The sequence below is a fragment of the Siphateles boraxobius genome, unplaced genomic scaffold (assembly GCF_051911475.1).
Source record: "Siphateles boraxobius isolate OS27281-9 unplaced genomic scaffold, OSU_SipBor_1 130, whole genome shotgun sequence".
Lineage (NCBI taxonomy): Eukaryota > Metazoa > Chordata > Actinopteri > Cypriniformes > Leuciscidae > Siphateles > Siphateles boraxobius.
In genome coordinates, this window is record NW_027508734.1 from 28,372,977 (window position 1) to 28,390,000 (window position 17,024).

Sequence of the window (17,024 nt, forward strand, 5' to 3'; positions counted from 1 at the left end):
CAGAAAAAAGAGACCCAAGTTGATAAAACTATCTGTTTAGATTGTCATATTACCCAGGTTATGCGAATGCACAAATATTTTCATAACATGAGCAGAGTGGATTAAACAAAGTGATCAGCGTGTGTAATATTCAAAATGGTAAGCGAGCGCCGCTTGGTTACAGTTTGTATATCTGCAGTCCTAGTTTCAGTATCCCTTTTTGAATGACGAAAATAGACTATTGATACCTGCTGATATAGACAGTTATTTCCTTACACATGAAATATCTGGCCTTGCTGAACTAACAGCAGGTGAAATCTGGAAAGAGGGCTTTCAGGACGAAGATTGTAATTTTAATTTTTTAGGAATATCCAAACAGTCTTTACTTAACAAAATGGTTTATTAATCTTAAATGAATAATCCTCTTAGGTCTAATATACACTACTATTCAAAAGTGTAGTGTCAGTATTATTTAAAGTATATATACACTTTTATTTAGCAATTAATCAGCATTAAATTAAACAAATGTGACATCTTTTGTAAAATTATAGATGTCTAAATGCATTTGAACTTTCTATTCAACAAAGAACACTGAAAAAATGATCCTGGTTTCCAGAACTACAGAAACTGTTCATTTATAACATTTATAATAATAGGTCAAATAAAATACAAAGCATTAAAAAAAATAAACGATACCACAGATGATTCCGATAGGCTTGAAGTTGTATTTAACTCAGAATGCTTCTTGAATTCATTGGCAGAGAGTTGCTGGCATGGATCTCCACGTACTTTTAAACAAACCGAAATGTAGAAAATGGACATTCTGGAGAGTGATTATGATCTCTTACCCGCACTCTGATTGGGACTTGCTGTTGCAGCATATTTAAAACAAGAATGAATCCTTAAGATGGTGATCACAAGAGCCAAATCAACACACACACACACACACACACACACACACTTTCTCTTGTAAAGAGGCTTTCACTCTCCCAACCCAAACAGCTGCTCAAAGCTCATCAGACCTCCATGTACTCACCTTCCTTCTGGCTGCCAGCGGCACTAACGTTCTGCTGGGACAGTAAACTCTGACTATAGAGGCTAGGCAGTGCGGCAGCGGCGTACTGCTGGATTCCGGAATAGGCTGCCTGAGTCAGAGCCTCCATAGTGCTCCCCGAGCCGTTAGAGAGACCTCCACTGCCCAGACCACCATTCAGAGCAGCCATGCCTGCGCACACAGAAACACAGCTCATCTTTCAGACACAAAAACTACTGATAGATACAGAGAAACCGCCATCAGAGAAGGAGATGCAGCAGAAACGAGGCACAGAAAGTAAAAAATTATATTGATACTGTAAATACAAATACATCCTTATGCGTTCCAGACAATAGCAAAGAATTAATCATGTAGAAGTAACTTTATGTGCTCCTTTTTTGTTGATGTGACATCACCTGAGATGCATTTTAATAACATGGGCAACCCGGGTATTTAGCAACACCACCTGACCTTATACAAAAGCAAAAAGAGTGAATGTTTCTTCTTCCTTACTTGCTAGGGAGCTCATGTTGAGACCTGCTCCAGCGCCCGCAGCAAGAGACTGAAGAGCACCTAAAGATGCCATGGGGTTCACCGAATTACTAGTACTGGAGGTGGGAGAGGAACCCGCTGTGAGGAGAGAAAACAAGAACCAGGCCTGACACATTACTAATCCATCAGACATATTGACAATTCACATTTCACATGCTTTCACTGCACAGGCATGTAAAGCAAATGAGACTGAGAAGAAACAGCATATGGTAAGGAGGGAAGTCATGTATTTCAGAGTGCCACAAGTGAATAAGTCAAATAACAAAGACAGCACTTTAAAGCAAAAGATGGTGATTATCAAGAATCAATGTGGGTAGACTGATGAATGAACAGCAAAATATGTTTTAAACACATTATACAGTTGTTTATGTTTGGAGAAATTGCTAACACTTTAGGTTAAATTTGTCAACATTAGCTATCATTACCAATGAACAGCTCTAAGCTAAATTAATAAAAGCTCCAATGTTTTGAACTTAGTAAAGTGCAATTTGCTATTGGACAGAAATATTCCACATGCTATTTCACAGACTGATAAGCAGCATAGTTAAGAACAGGAGGAGATTAAAAAGCGGGACCAACCCTTGTAGGCGTCCCAGGCAGATTGAGCGGGCTGTCCGGAGGGCATACCTGAGCTGGTGAGGACACTGAGAGGGGAGCTGGATGTGGTCAGTGCACTGCTACCTGTGGGTGTAGCCTGTGTAGCACTCGCTGCTGCTGCTAATGCAGCCAGATTCTGCATGGCATTCAGACCTGCCGCAGATCACAGACCATCCAGAATATCAAGAACTACACAACACCACACACACTTCCTTCTCGACAACATTCACATGCACAACCTCCTTTCAGCATCCTAAAACTAATAGGCATTCAGAACCAATGATTTTGCGGGTTTGCAATGCATCTGAGAAAGTGGCTAACTAACAGCTCCTATAATTTCTAGCGGGTCTGAGAGGAGCAAAGCACGTCAGACTCTCACCTGACATTGGATGGAGATTGTTGAGCGCATTTCCAGAGGATGCAGACTGCTGTAGAAGCTGCAAATAAAGCTAGACATTACATCAAAACAGAGAACAGAGAGAGTCAGGACTGCATCCAGGACTGTGATGGAGAGGAGAGGAGAGGAGAAGAGGAGATAAATAAGGCAGAAAGGCAAAACAAAGACAAACAGGAGCTCATGTGAACAAAATAAATAAAGAAGAGGGAAATGTGGACATTCAAGGGCGATCAGAAATTATAATAGGACTGAAAAGGATTAGAAAAGATGAAGATAAAAGAAATTTTCACAGCACACCCATGGAGCAGCACTAACACATTCTAACAGGGCTACACATCTATGCCGGCCCATGTGATGAAACAACCAATTAAACCATAACTTTAGGAGTAACCAATCATAGAGAATCAGGATTTTGAGAAGCCAAATTAAATGCATTTAAATAACGGCCAAACACAGACCTGTAGCCCATGTGCTCAAACACAGCAGAAAAACACAGCAACCTTTTTTTTAAAGCAAATCTGACTACAAGGCTCTCACAGAATCTAATCGAATCATGTACAGATTAGGGCTGCATGATTAATCGCAATGAAACCGCACGTGATTTGGCAAAGGCTGCGATTATTTTATGTGCGCTGATCGGTAGTAAATGCTGCTTCATCTGAACACCAGAGGGCGCTCTCACACAGACACGCCAAATATGCCCCGCCGCAGAAGTATGATAACACACATCATTCCAGGAAATTCCTATCGGGCATCATACTATCTGTAGCTGAAGAAACAGAAGATTGAAACGCTTTGATTGATTAAACATGACTAAAAAAACACACGAGTGCCTTATTCTGTGTAAGAAGCCACATCATCTCACAGAAGGATGCTCAACTGTCGTTACACAAAGTGAGTTTGGAGTAAAATCCTGTTATTAAATGTTGTCTTTTGTTGGACTAGAGGTTCATAAATGCTTCTCATGTTTGGAAAGATGTTAGACACGTGTTGCTTTTTCAAATACACATAAGTGACTCAAACTCGTAGTGCGTTCAGATGGAGCAGTGTTTACAGAGCCGCAACTTACATCAATAACAAGCTGCGCGTTTAAAAAAGAAAAAAAAGGGGGGGGGGGGGAAGCAGCCTTTGCGATTTCATAATTCGCAATGAGCCAAATTGGTGGCTCAAAGTGTGATTTCACGTATATTGCAATTAATCATGCAGCCCTACTACAGATGCAAACAATAATGCATTATAGTTTTGATAAAGCAAATTACATTTTGAATGGAACTAGGGGTGTTGCAATATACCAGCATGGCTAAGTGATACTTAAGAAAAATCTTGATATGTTAATACCACACCAATGATAATATCGTAATTAATCCAGCAATCTGCTTGACACTCCAACATAGGAGGTGGCAGTATTGCACCTTAATGCTTGTTTCTACTATGACGACGCAGAGTGTAGCTACTACTGCCGCACAAAATCATCTCAGAGGAGATGACAGATGATAGAGAGATGCTCTACCTGCACCAGAAAAAAAAGTGGGCTCTTTAGTGTGGGAGGTTTTTTAGAGTCAGTAAAAATAAAATAAAACATGTGATGTCAGACACCCAAATCAGCAAGAAGTGCTGATGAACAGTAAGTGCTTTTTGTACAGTTATGGTTACAAACTCTCCCTTGTCTACCTACCCACATATTTTAAGTGATTCTTTTTTTCCAAACAAATTAAAACAATAAGTTAAATTTGACTGTCAGTATTTGTTTTTCTTTCAAAATTTCTATATAGTGTGATTATAATGTTACTCAGTCCTTCCAGAAAAACGCATAGTTTTTTTGTGATTGTTGCGGGCAAAAATCCCTGATTATGCGGCCCGTTTTCTTTAAAAATGCGATGGAATATGCGGGATATTTATGCAATTTTATGCAATGAAATTGCGGGAACTTGCAAAAACTGCGGTTTGATGAAAAAGAGAAAAAAAGTGATTCCCCCAACACCCTGTTCTCACTAGGCTACTACCTTAATGTAAAGAGTCATTTCTTATTACTTCCTTTGATAAGAAAGCTTACTACATCATAGAAAGTGCTGGGAATATTTAATTTCTCATCTTGTTTTATTTCAGATTGTATCGAGTGTAAATAAGGTGTGGCCCCTTTAAGAGCTGCGCGCTCCCTGTTGAACTGTCTGCAGTGTTATATTGTATGTGCGCCTCGAACACCCCATGTGTGCGGTTAATTTCGGTATGATGCTACTTCTTTTATCTTATTTTGTTTATTAAGAAACGATGTGACCGTAGAACGTGTGACAGACAGTTATACGAGTTCGATTTGGGAATAAAGAGCGAGTTGTGAGATGCCAATCGCCTCCGTGAGTCTGTCTGGCCTCTGCAATAACTTCAGCTGTGAGCTATCCCGTCGCGTAATTGTGCCACTTCATAACGTTCCCATGGAAACAGGGGGAAATGGCTGCTCTTGTGTGAAGCAAACGCAACATTTTCAACTTTCTGCTAAGATATATGTGACTTTTTTGCAACGAAAATGCGAGGATTATGAAATCATGCAAGCCCCGCATATTTTGCACGGAAATCGGCAATTTATGCGGCGAAAGTGCGGCGTATTTGAAAAAATGCTGCCCCCGCATGAAAATGCGGACTTTGGCTGATTATTCATTGAATTCAGCGATCTTATAATCGTGTTTTTCTGGAGGGACTAGGTACTGTGAAGTATTTTGGCCATGATAATCATTTATTGCAATCCTGATATTGTGACAGCCCTAGATGGAGCAAAGACCAGCTCTCATGTACTAAATATGAATGTTTTCATTGTGCACATGCTTTGTGTAGTTTATGCAGTTTGAATGTTTTAAACAGTGGCGCGGTTTCTTCATGCATAGACCTCAGATGCAACAGGATTTGTCCTGTGTACTCACTGCAAGGTACTGTGGCCCCAGTGAGTTCAGTCCTGTAAGGTTTCCCCACATGGAGGCAGCGTTGAGCTGCTGCATCTGTTGCTGCAGCTGCTGGGTGATGCGTTTCTGTTCCTTATCCTTCTGTGTGTCTGCAAACTTCACCACGATGGGAGAAGAGCAGCCCTAAGGGACAGACCAGAAATCAAAATATAGCATTAGTAAATACAGCATAGAATAGAATTTAGAAACATAAAAAGTGAAAGCAACCAAGTTGTCACAGATATGCGTATACTCTAATATGTTACAGCACCGCCTCAGCCTTTCATAATACACTACTGTTCAAATATTTTGGGACAGTATGATTTTTTTCTTCTGGAAGAGAGAAATGAATACTTTTCGTCAATTTGCATCCTTGCTGAATTAAATATATTCACAAATTAACTGTTTCAAATAAACGCTGTACTTTTAAATGTTCTATTTATAGAATCCTGAAAAAAAAGAAAAGATATATATAGTTTTATACTATGCACTGGGGCATAGGCATTTATGAGTGTATGTGTATGCGTGTTAACCTCCATGGTCTGTGACTGGTGCATGGATTTGATGGCAGACTGGGCCATCTGTCTCGCTGTGAATGTGACGAAGGCACAGCCTGTGAACAGAGTTGAAAATAAAGAGAGATGATCACAAAAGGACACCAACTTCTAGTTTATGGATTTAGGTTTATGGTTTAAACACAGAAGTACTCATGAAACAATCAGGCAGAAACACAACCTCATCAAAAAGAGGCCCGATTCAGGCCCAGTCTCTTTGGAAAACGGTTCGAGGGCTGCTGAGTCAAAATGGGTTGTGCCTATTACTTATGCAGTTACCATGGTGATGGACAGCAAGTTCACTCAAGCTAATTTTAAAATAAGTAGCGTGGGCCTGAATGTGCATTATGTTCCCTTGGTTACACTTTGGTTAACTTAAAATCACAGTGATTCTCTACACCACAGGTAAATGACAGCTAGAAACTAGGAGAATAAGTGTGCAAACTGCAAATATTATCAATTTGTTGCATGCAGTTATGGTTATATAACCTCTAATATCAGTTGCCATGAATGAAGCCATTTTCATTTGGGCTGACAGGAGCCAATTAGGTCTCATTTTTCTCTGATGGGTTGTGTCTGCAACTATTAGTTACGCAAACACTACCTCCTCGAAATAACTAAAATGAGAGAGTAACTGATGAAGATGTTTATTAGTGTGCTACCAGTGCACTGAAGGAAAGACTGCCGAAGTTAAATTGATGCGTGTATTTGCTAGAAGTCAAAACATTTACAGTACTGCCTCGATTCTCTCTCTTTTAAAAAAAAATAAAAATCGGGTCACATGATGGGTGTATAATTTCCTTTGGCTGGTGATAGTGACAATATAAATGCGCTTGAGAGAGTTCTCACCGCGGCTCAGTCCGTCAGGCCCTCTCAGTATACGGCACTCCTCAATTTGACCGTATGGAGAAAACATGAGCCTTATGTCATTCTCATTACACTTCTTTGAAATCATTCCAATAAACAGCTTTCTATCTTCTACCGCTGAAACACAAGAAAAGTGTGTTATGGCAGCACTGCCTCTGCACAGCTGTTCAACAGTCTTTGTGAACATTTCCTCAAGCAATACACTACCGTTCAAACATTTGGGGCCGGTAAGATTTTCTAATGTTTTGAAAGAATTCTCTTTATCTCACTAAGGCTGCATTTATTTAATTAAAAATACAGTAAAACAGTAATATTGTGAAATATTATTACAAATCAACAATTTGGTAAAGCTGAATTTTCATTACTCATTTGATCCTTCAGAAATCATTCTAATATAGTAATAACTCAAGAAAACCTATTATCAAAATTATCAAATGTTGAAAAAAGTTTCTGCTGAATTTAGAGAGTAACTGAGTAAATTCAAGTCACTCACCATTGTTTTTTTCACTGTCTGCAGGCTTCATCTGTATGGGATGATGCATCTGTACAGAGAAAAAAAATTCACATGACTTATCAACACTGACATTTCCCATCCCCCATAAGAAATCAGCTGTTTGAAAAGCTTTAATAGTTTCTTTTGGGTGTACTGAAAATACATTTTTAAGAGCAATAAATATAAGGCGGAAATCTGAAGACACACATGAAGGATTAATGGATTATTGATACAATGAAATAAAAGTAGATCCTTTTCTCACCCCTGGAAGAATCTTCATGTTGTGAAGGGCATTTTGTGCTTCTAACGCAGATTTACGGGTGTAATATGTGACAAAACAACAACCTGCAAATGCAATAAATGGTCTATGAACCAAGTCCAAGATGACAACATTTCCACTGAGACCAATTTCTAGATCTGTGTTCCAAATCCTAGTGAGGAGCATTTTAAGGGTTTGTTGGCACATTGCCAACATGAGGACTGTTCCAAAAAGTAGGCAACTTAATTGCACTGCCACATAAAACAACTTGTTTAGGCCAAGCCTTTTAAGCAGCAATGCATGTGTGTGTGCCATGTGCTCACTAGGATTTGGAACAGACCGTACAAGTCCGCAGTGTACTGACTGTCAAGTACCTTTACTCTGTGGGGGGTTCTGACTCCTGTCCCGAAGAACATTGATTTCATAAACTGCACCATAGGGCTCAAACAGCTCACGCAGCTGATCCTCTGACCACGTCCGGGGGACCTGACCCACAAACATCTTTATAGCATCAATGTCGGGCTGGTCTGGGTGGTCCAGAGACCCATTCATCTTCTTGGTTCTACAGAAAAAAGAAAAAAAAAAAACGAAGTCTGTTTAACTAGTCTTAAGGACAAGGCCATCAATGTCTCCCTGACAGATGATGATACTCAAACATATTGCACATGGAAGGATGCACACAACAATCTCATATTGTGCCCACTGCCCAAGTATGAAAACCCCAAAATTACAACTAAGTCTTATTTACCAACAGCACACCATTATTAGACTGATCGGTCAGGCTGATTAAACCAGTTGATGATTGTTTTTTTTAGACCAAGCCTTGATTTGGCAGATAACAGTTTCCATTTGCTCAGCTTTGCCAATATGTAATGCATTTACTGTTCACAGGTTGAGATGGGTAAATGGCCTGCAAAATAAGTACTTATTTCAACAGCTGTGTATCTCTTATTTGCTATCACAAAATTGAAAACTAGCAGAAAACATGGTACCTTAAGCATTCATGGCATTATTAGCAATATCTTCAGCCATTGCATCAAGCGCAAACAAGAGTAAAATCCCTGCTCAAGCAACATATTTGAAGCTTTAAAATGACTACACAAGATTTTCTGAGCTAAGCAATAACTGAAAATTGCTCATGCACTAACAGTTTATAACTAACTGGATTTAAAGTCTTAATGAAATGGAAGCAGTGACAGATCTTTTCTTACATATTGCGACAAACATGTGAGTGTAACAGATTATCGAAAAAGAGAAAATGGGCTTGGTTCTATACATCAGTTGTTGATCGTGAAGATGTGGGCATTGCACTCAAAATTGGAGGCAGATGAATGCATGCTTGTAGGGGCAGAGTTTAAGCAGACTAAATGATTGCAGAAATCCAGTATCCAGAAATCCATCTGTCGTTTTCACCTGAAGGTCCAGTAATGACATTTTGATTAAATATTACGAGGCCCAACATGAAAAAAAAAGGAAACGGGTAGATTCACAATAACATGGATTTAAAATGTAGATTTGGACTTCAATCAATAAACCACCAAAAATGACATTAAAAAGAGAAAGGAAAATGTCAGATCACAAATGAATATCAAAGACGATGATGAGAATGAATTAAAAGAACATCTTGACACACTTCTGCTTGACAGAGTAGAGCATGAGGGGAAGCAACGAGTGATGTCATGGACAGGCCTGAAGCACTGCTTCATCACTCTCTTTAGCAGCTGCTGATCAGTGGAGTGACAGATCACTTTACGAAAACACAGCATTGTCCTGCTGACAAAGAGCAGCATTAGCCAGAAGCTAAAAGCCAGATTAATGGTGTTTATTGATCAGAGGACTTATAAAACCTTCCGCTTTGTCGATTTTCCAGCAACCAGAACTTGTTCAGACAAGCAGATAACACAGCCTCTCTAGTAGATCATCCAATCTGGGCTAGAGGAACATTGGGTGTTCACTGGGGCAAAAACATTTAAGGATTGTAAATTATTTCCCAGTGAACTGACCAGTTCCTCACTGTTGGGAATAGCTTAAGTCACAGAACATCAGAACACAATGTTGGAGAAGAATCAGAAGATTTAACCGATTCAACAAAAACTACTAAACCCAAATGGAAATGGAAGAACAATCAGACAAACAGGAATGAGATAATCAAGAAGATGGTAGTCATCTCTTTCCCATTGCCGCAAATTAATATGAATAGTATATGAACGCAGCCTTCAATCTGAAAACTATTATCAACAATGAACTCTGTTCTTTTTGGGTTATTTGTTATGCAAGAGATGCAGAGAAGGAAATTTACCATAGCTCTAGTTCAGTCAGCAGTTCCTGGCCCTGTTCTTGGCTAAATTGTTCCCTTTGAGGTTGTAAAACCTCACAGTGAGAATCACAAACAACCCTTGTGATTTTAATAAGACAAACACTGAAATGTTTTATTTTAGCATCCTCCAACAGCAAAGAATGAAATCTTGCGTTTACCTATAAATAATATAAGGGGCCATACATCCTATCCAGTAACAGACAGGGAACAGGATTTTACTTTCCTTTTTAAAAAATGTAAGTGACTAACTCATTGACTATTTGAGAAATATTTCCGAGTTCACACAAATAATTTTTTACAATGCTTCAATCATATAAAACCGATTTTCCAGATTTTTTTACTTCTCTTTTTTGCTTTTCCTGGGCAGATTATGAAAATGTCCAAATATCTTCCTTTATCAGATCCAACTAGTAGATCACATCTAGAAGATCATACACAGTCAAAGAATTAGGCTTTTATTAAAGGAGAGGTTTAAGACTGGGCTGCGAATAAAATATGAAAATACAGTAGAATAGAATATACTAATAATAAAAACAACAACATATTTACTACAGGATTATGTAGTAAACATGAACTAGCATTACCCACTGCAGGCCTTCGGCCATTGGGCATTGACTTTCAGCTTCTTAATGCTGAAAATACTGCCTGACATTTACTGGCTCAGAATAAGACATAAGCAAACCAGTAAATCACTCAGATTTGACCAACCACACTAATTAATAAAATTAAACAGTCTCTGTAGTTAAAAAAATATTCCACCTTTAATAGTGTCTATCAAAAAAAGGAGAACTTAAGATATTAGAGTGAAACCCAAATCAAGTTACGCCAAGCTGAACAGTAAAGTCTTTACTCACACTGGGTTGGAAGTCAAACTGCAATGGTCCACCATCATCTCAGGAAGAAAATCCAGCTTAAAGGAAGCCATTTTCTTCAGCACTTCACCAATCAGTAAGTCTCAAATGAACACTGACAAAATCCACAAAAAAGCACTTGTTTACACTTGAACAGCCACAGCAACTATCCGTCTATACAACGTCTCTCAAGGTTCAGAAGTCGTGATAAGTAACATGGGAACAGCTGAGCGAGAAAGGGAAATGTATACCTCATGGAGGCTGATCAGACCCAACAAAACAAAGAGAGACAACGATGAGGCTCGGCACTGTGCTGGATGACAAACACAGGCCGCTCTGGTAACTGGGCTGGGACTGAGGATTAGGACGGGCCCGACGGGCCACTAAAAACTGCACCCCTGCTTCCACAAAGGAAAGTGCTGATGGAGGGAGACTTTTTTGTGAGTTTTTCTCTTAGCAAAGCAGAAAGGAGTGCAGTGTCAGATAAATAAAGTGTCAGATTGATGCTGATAAGCGTGATTGAGCGGCAGGAATGAATGGGGACGGGCAGCTCTCTGGTAATCCCCGAGCTGAAGCGCCCCAGGACACGATCGTGTTCCGGCAACGGGCCACGAACGGTGCACTGTTCCAGCATGGTGGGGGTGGTGGAAGGGAGGGAGGAACGGGCTGCTCAGGGTCATGCAACATGGTTCATGCTATAAGCTTGCAGTCAAAGGTGTCAAACAAAACAAGCCACAGGCAGACTAAGGTATACCATTTAGTCTTGTTTAGCACAAAAACACCAATGGCCCTATATTAAGTATATAACAAATAACATTCAAATGCCTTGATTGCAAATGCCTTGATTGCAAAAAAAAAAAAAAAAACATTGTAAAATGCTGATTCGTTCAGAAAATAATGCATATAAATAATTAATGCATGAATAAAGAACATCCTTACAAAAATGTTTCATTAATTAATCAGAATGTTAGCATTTATTTCTTCCTCAACAGTCTGTCTCAGATATTCAAATAGGCCATGACATCATCGCTAGTCATGCAGTGACATCTGGTGGGCTGCTCACTGCAGATATGTTTACTATTTAGAAAAAGGAGCAATGACAAAATAAGAGCAAGTTATTTTTCCTTCTCATTCCAGCTTCAAAGAGAAGCTGCTTAAAAGACTTGTTTCCCACTGAGGGACAACCTGTAGATGGAGGGTATCCTCACACCCCTGTGGTAAAAGGATGTGGAGTGTATGTGTTCTTACCCGCCAAGGGCAGGTACTTCCACAGCAGGAAGGGAAAGCTCGCATTGAGGTTGCCCGATCTGCGCTGTGGTCAGGTAGAGGGCTTCAGCGTCGATGCTATCCATCCAGTGACTTTGTTAAATGCTACAGAAACACACCAAACATTACAGGACACACACATCAGACACACATACACAGGTAAACATAAACTGGAAAGGAAAAAGAAAGAGACGTCTTCTGACAGAATAGACAGCATGCAAACCTCATGTCACAAAACTGCATGCAAACAGAAAACACATATGTAGGAGAGTGAGAAGACACTTCCTGGATGATCTGAACATAATCATGTAAATGACAGACTATAATCTGAGAAGAAGCTGTTGTCAATTTCATTGGAGGTAATCAGTTTGTAGAGGCTCAAACACAAAGGTTTGTCACGTTAAAAAGGGGAAAGAAATGGTCTACAAGCTCAGACCAAACCAGATGTTCAGCTCGTGGTATATATTAAATTTACTTTTAACAAAGAGAGTTAGGCCTACTGAAAAGAGAGAGTATATGACTGTAACAGCAATGTGCAAAATTACGCTGCTGAGAAACAAAATATAAAGTCTTACATACCCAACCAGTAGCAAAAAATGATTCACATATCAGATCTGTGGTCGAAGTAAATACAACTGATATATCAGTAACATAATATCAGTGTTTATAATATAAACATAGAATATTGCATAGGATCACTATCATGGTGAAACAACCAGACCACAATGACAGACAGAATTTTCATTTTTGGGTCAACCTTCTTTTTAATGTGTATGAACCAATTTTTTTGGGAAATTACTGGGCATCATACTAAATGACTGAAGGATCACACTAATTCAGAACAGAACAAACTTGCACAGAAACACATGCTTTGTTGCTAGGAGACACATGACAAATGAAAACAATGTGTCCTAAAATCAGCTCAAGTCTGTGAACATCATACACTACACTCTTTTCTGTGAAATCTGTCAACTCAAAACTGTAGACTGACTAGGGAAGTCAATTTAAACAAATTCCCATGATCGATCGTCATTTAAATTAATGATCAATGAATCGATTAATCGTTAGCCTTAATATTGCATTATGTGTCTACTGCAGTGGCATATAGCTAACAGCATAACATTGACAAGATGTGCAAATGCTGCTTAAAACGCCATGTTTCTCACCAAATGTATGAGAGGGGTTTTTAGTCTAAATAAAGGGCTAGTAGGATTGTAAGATGAGTCAATATGATTGACCATTTCATTAAATTACTTATTTAATAATCAAATATAACGACTAAAGGCCTACAACTTCAATTCCGCCTCAGATGCGTGCTAGTCAGAATGTGTAACTCCTGTTTGTGGATGCGATCGTTGATTAATCGTTAGCATCCCTGAGACTGACTATGACTTTCATTAAATAGCATCAACTTGTCCAGACTGTAAATCTGGGCAAAAGTTGTGTAGTGTATTCCAGCCTTTAAAAACAGCAAATGTAACATTTAGAGGGAAATAAAAACTACCTTGATAACAAAGGCCACACTATTTCTGAACTACGGTAAAGCTTCCAAATTACAACTAGTAGCGCTGCAACTTTTGGAAAGCAGCCTGATTCTCAACACTGTACACATCAATAATTTATCTTCCCTTTGGGAAACTCATGCCATGCAGCTGTGATGTGGCTTCTGACCATGGGAGAGAAGTGAGAATGCTCTAAGACCACACCATGTTTTAATGACTGCTGAGTGACTGTGTGGCTTATTCATGGACTGTCTATGTAAGGCAGTGTTACAGGCCTTTGGGCTGGAGGTGGAGGGGCAGAGCATATGGTCTGCACAGTTCATCTAACAACAAACTCCCTCTCGAACACCGGCACAGACAGAGAGCACTGTGGACAAATGGAGTAATATCGAAGCATCTGGAACGACCCAGCAGCTGAGAATACAACACACACACAGCTGACTGATCAGAGAAAGGGGTATAGATGGACAGTTACAAACCTCCCATCAGTATATGGCACTACCTCCACCCTGTTCCTCTCTGTAGGACTACAAAAATAACAACTTGTTCTACTACATCCTGATCAGAGCACACCCCACGCCAGCCGTTCAGAATGCCAAGGGTCATAAACTGCCGACCAACATGGACAGCTCCCTCACGGTCCAAAACCGAAGGTTACTTCATGGCAGAAATTAAAACGGCTACAATTCTATTGGAAATAGAATAGCAAAAAAGAGTGTCTAAATGATTCGAATGAAGTTGTCCGGGTTCACTTCACTACCTTGAGTGCATATTTGATTTCTGTGATGTGCAGGGTATTAGACGTCACATCAAAAATACAGAAAGCATCTTTGCCAAGATCCAAAGCAGCTTAGAGAAAGAAATCGATCAGGTATAAAAATCAGCCGTTGGTGCATTAACCCTCCATTAATTCAGTTTGTCCTGAAAACCACACACATACTGGAAGATTCACAAGCTCATGATTTCGCATTATGTAAAAAAGAAAGCAAAGTATATGAAACAACTATAAAATGCAGCATGTTGCAGCCATTTCCTGAGGTCTGATTGGTTAGCATTAGGACAGCAGCCGTCCGGACCGGCAAAATAAAGTGCAACGCCTGAATTACTTTGAAAATGAAAAAACAGTTAAGTGCAAGAGGTGCTGATCTGACATGTACATAACATAATAATGAGAACACCACTGTAATAGAAATTTGTAATTTCTTGGCACTTTAGTTGCCCATGTTTCAGCGTTGTCGACAAGGGAAAAGCGCATCCAACTTGTAATATTATTTTCAATCATTTTTTCTCATCATCATTTTTCAACAGTAGGCCATTGTTAGGGCTGCATGATATTGAAGAAAAATGTGATAACTCGTTAAATAATGCGATATTCAATATGAGCTACGATAATGTGTAAAACGAATTTCAATCATTGTAAATAAATTTAAAAACCGTGATATTACATATACATTTATACATCTGGCAGGCTTACATTACATTTCAAGGTACACATTTTAAATTCTTATCAGTTCTTATTTCCCTGGGAATCGAACCCATGCCATGCAACCCCCAGCACTCTACTGTTTGGGCTACAGGAAAGCAATATGTTTTGCTGTATTTGAACATAAAAAGTAAGTTTAATTTTAACGTGGGCTTTTCCTGCATAGAGAATTACAAAGCCTCCGTTTTTGTGTTAACGGCTTTTAATTGTAAGAAATGCCATAGAGCGCGTCATTCGTTTTAGATTTAAAAAAAAGTTATGACATGTTTTATGATACATGTTAGCATTCAAAATGACATTGGGTTTCAGCGAGTCTTAAAATGATATGCAAAAGTCTTAATTCGCCTTTAAATAGATTAAGGCTTGAAAGAGGTCTTCAAAAAAGACTTAAATTAATGAAGTCATGTAGTTGATTGTTGCATGCATTGCAAAAGAAATGTTGTTCCTCAGTATCAGATCATACTGTAAAAGTTACATTCCTGAATGTAGTGTATGGACTGTAAGTTATGTTAAATACATTTGTGGTAAAATGAATTAAAAAGTAATGAGTTGAACATTATATTTTGCTAAAATAAAACTCATTGTGATTCTCCTTAGTTTTTTATCATTAAGAGAGAATATTAATGCATTGAGTTCCCTTCAATTTATTCAAGAAATTTTCCTTACTCTTAAAAAGGTGTTAAAGGAAATCTTACATTGACCTTCATGTGACTGGCAGAAACCCTGTAAATGTCAGAAATAGAATAAAGCAAACCTTAACTTGATTGTTGATGTTCTTTTCTAGATGCATGTTAGTGTCCTTAAAAAAGGTGAAAGCGTTAAAATAAATCAATGCAGCTCATGTTGTGATAAATATCACTGTCCATTCTGTGAGACCTGGGTCTACAAACCAAGGGAGTTTTACAGTGTTGTCACTGTGCTGTCTGTGCAATCTATCCATCTATCTGTCTGTTCTTCCTATCTATCCATCTGTCTATCCATCTATCTCTATCTGCCTATCTGTCATGTCTATCTGTCTGTCTGTGTCTGATAGACTGTATTGCCTTCAAAACTTTCAGCTTGAAAACTACTTTGAACTTCAAACTGAAGCTTTTAAAACTATTTCAAATTTCCAGCCAACCTAAAGTTTGTCTTGTCTGTTCCTTGTATGACTCTGTACCATGTTAATGCCTTTCTTCAAAATGATTCAATATTGTTTGTTCTGTATTTAATTTTAGGTGTTGTGAACTGGAGTGCATTTTCCAGACAATATAAGAAAGAGTTACGGGTGCCATACTCGTTGACTCTGTGCTTGCACTGCAATATACAAGGACTGCCCACCTGGGTATGTTGGTGATGGCAGAAGGGGAATCCTGCGTGGATTTTACTCCGATAAGGAGGTTGAGGGCTATAGACAAGGTGTGTGTGTGTGTGTGTGTGTGTGTGTGTGCGCGTGTGCGTGCGTGTGTGTTGATGTACAGATATGCATGTAATTATCTGTGAACATTTCTTTTACACAATTATCCTCTTTGTTTTGAAATAAAGGTTATCACTATTATAAGTTTGTTTTTTTGAGTTGGTATGCATATGAGAGACAGAGATTGACAATGTACTGTATGTAGTTGGTTTAACTTCAAACTACTTTATTGGAATAAATGTTTTATAATAGCCTATCTATATAACGCACAAAAATAAACAGTTATTAACGATTACAGAGGAATGATTAAAATAGGAAATATATAAAAGGTGCCATTAATGTTTACAGTAATTTTGTAATTTACACAGTGAAGTGCAACAGAATGTGAAAAGCTTTAGATAAAATACACAGATATTACACAATACTCTGAAATTCCTTATAAGTTCACCTTAGATCAGGCATAGTTAAAACAATGGATGTGCGCTGTAATCCTTTTTGCTGCTTTCATTATTACTTAGTTTATTTTAATACAGATTAACATTTTTTAA

At 38.7% G+C, this 17,024-nt stretch overlaps 1 protein-coding gene across 12 annotated transcripts in view; it reads right to left on the reverse strand.

The window, feature by feature from the left end:
* celf1 (cugbp, Elav-like family member 1) overlaps positions 1-17,024 on the reverse strand; it is a 33,945-nt gene that overhangs the window by 5,732 nt on the left and 11,189 nt on the right. For 2 of the 12 annotated variants that reach the window (XR_013203662.1, XM_077228984.1), the window contains exons 3-13: positions 12,078-12,200; positions 8,036-8,223; positions 7,665-7,747; positions 7,403-7,451; positions 6,892-7,026; positions 6,022-6,101; positions 5,471-5,632; positions 2,541-2,610; positions 2,192-2,314; positions 1,526-1,642; positions 1,016-1,204 (exon numbers count right to left, since the gene is read on the reverse strand). Coding sequence is in view for 10 of the 12 variants with exons in the window: in XM_077228984.1 (XP_077085099.1) it covers positions 1,016-1,204; positions 1,526-1,642; positions 2,192-2,314; positions 2,541-2,610; positions 5,471-5,632; positions 6,022-6,101; positions 6,892-7,026; positions 7,403-7,451; positions 7,665-7,747; positions 8,036-8,223; positions 12,078-12,181 (1,300 nt within the window). In the remaining 2 variants the exon portion in view is untranslated. Of the gene's footprint in view, positions 1-768; positions 849-1,015; positions 1,205-1,525; positions 1,643-2,143; positions 2,315-2,540; positions 2,611-5,470; positions 5,633-6,021; positions 6,102-6,891; positions 7,027-7,402; positions 7,452-7,664; positions 7,748-8,035; positions 8,224-12,077; positions 12,201-17,024 lie in introns of those variants that run through there. The other 10 variants (XR_013203661.1, XM_077228981.1, XM_077228991.1 and 7 more) reach the window with 9 other exon arrangements.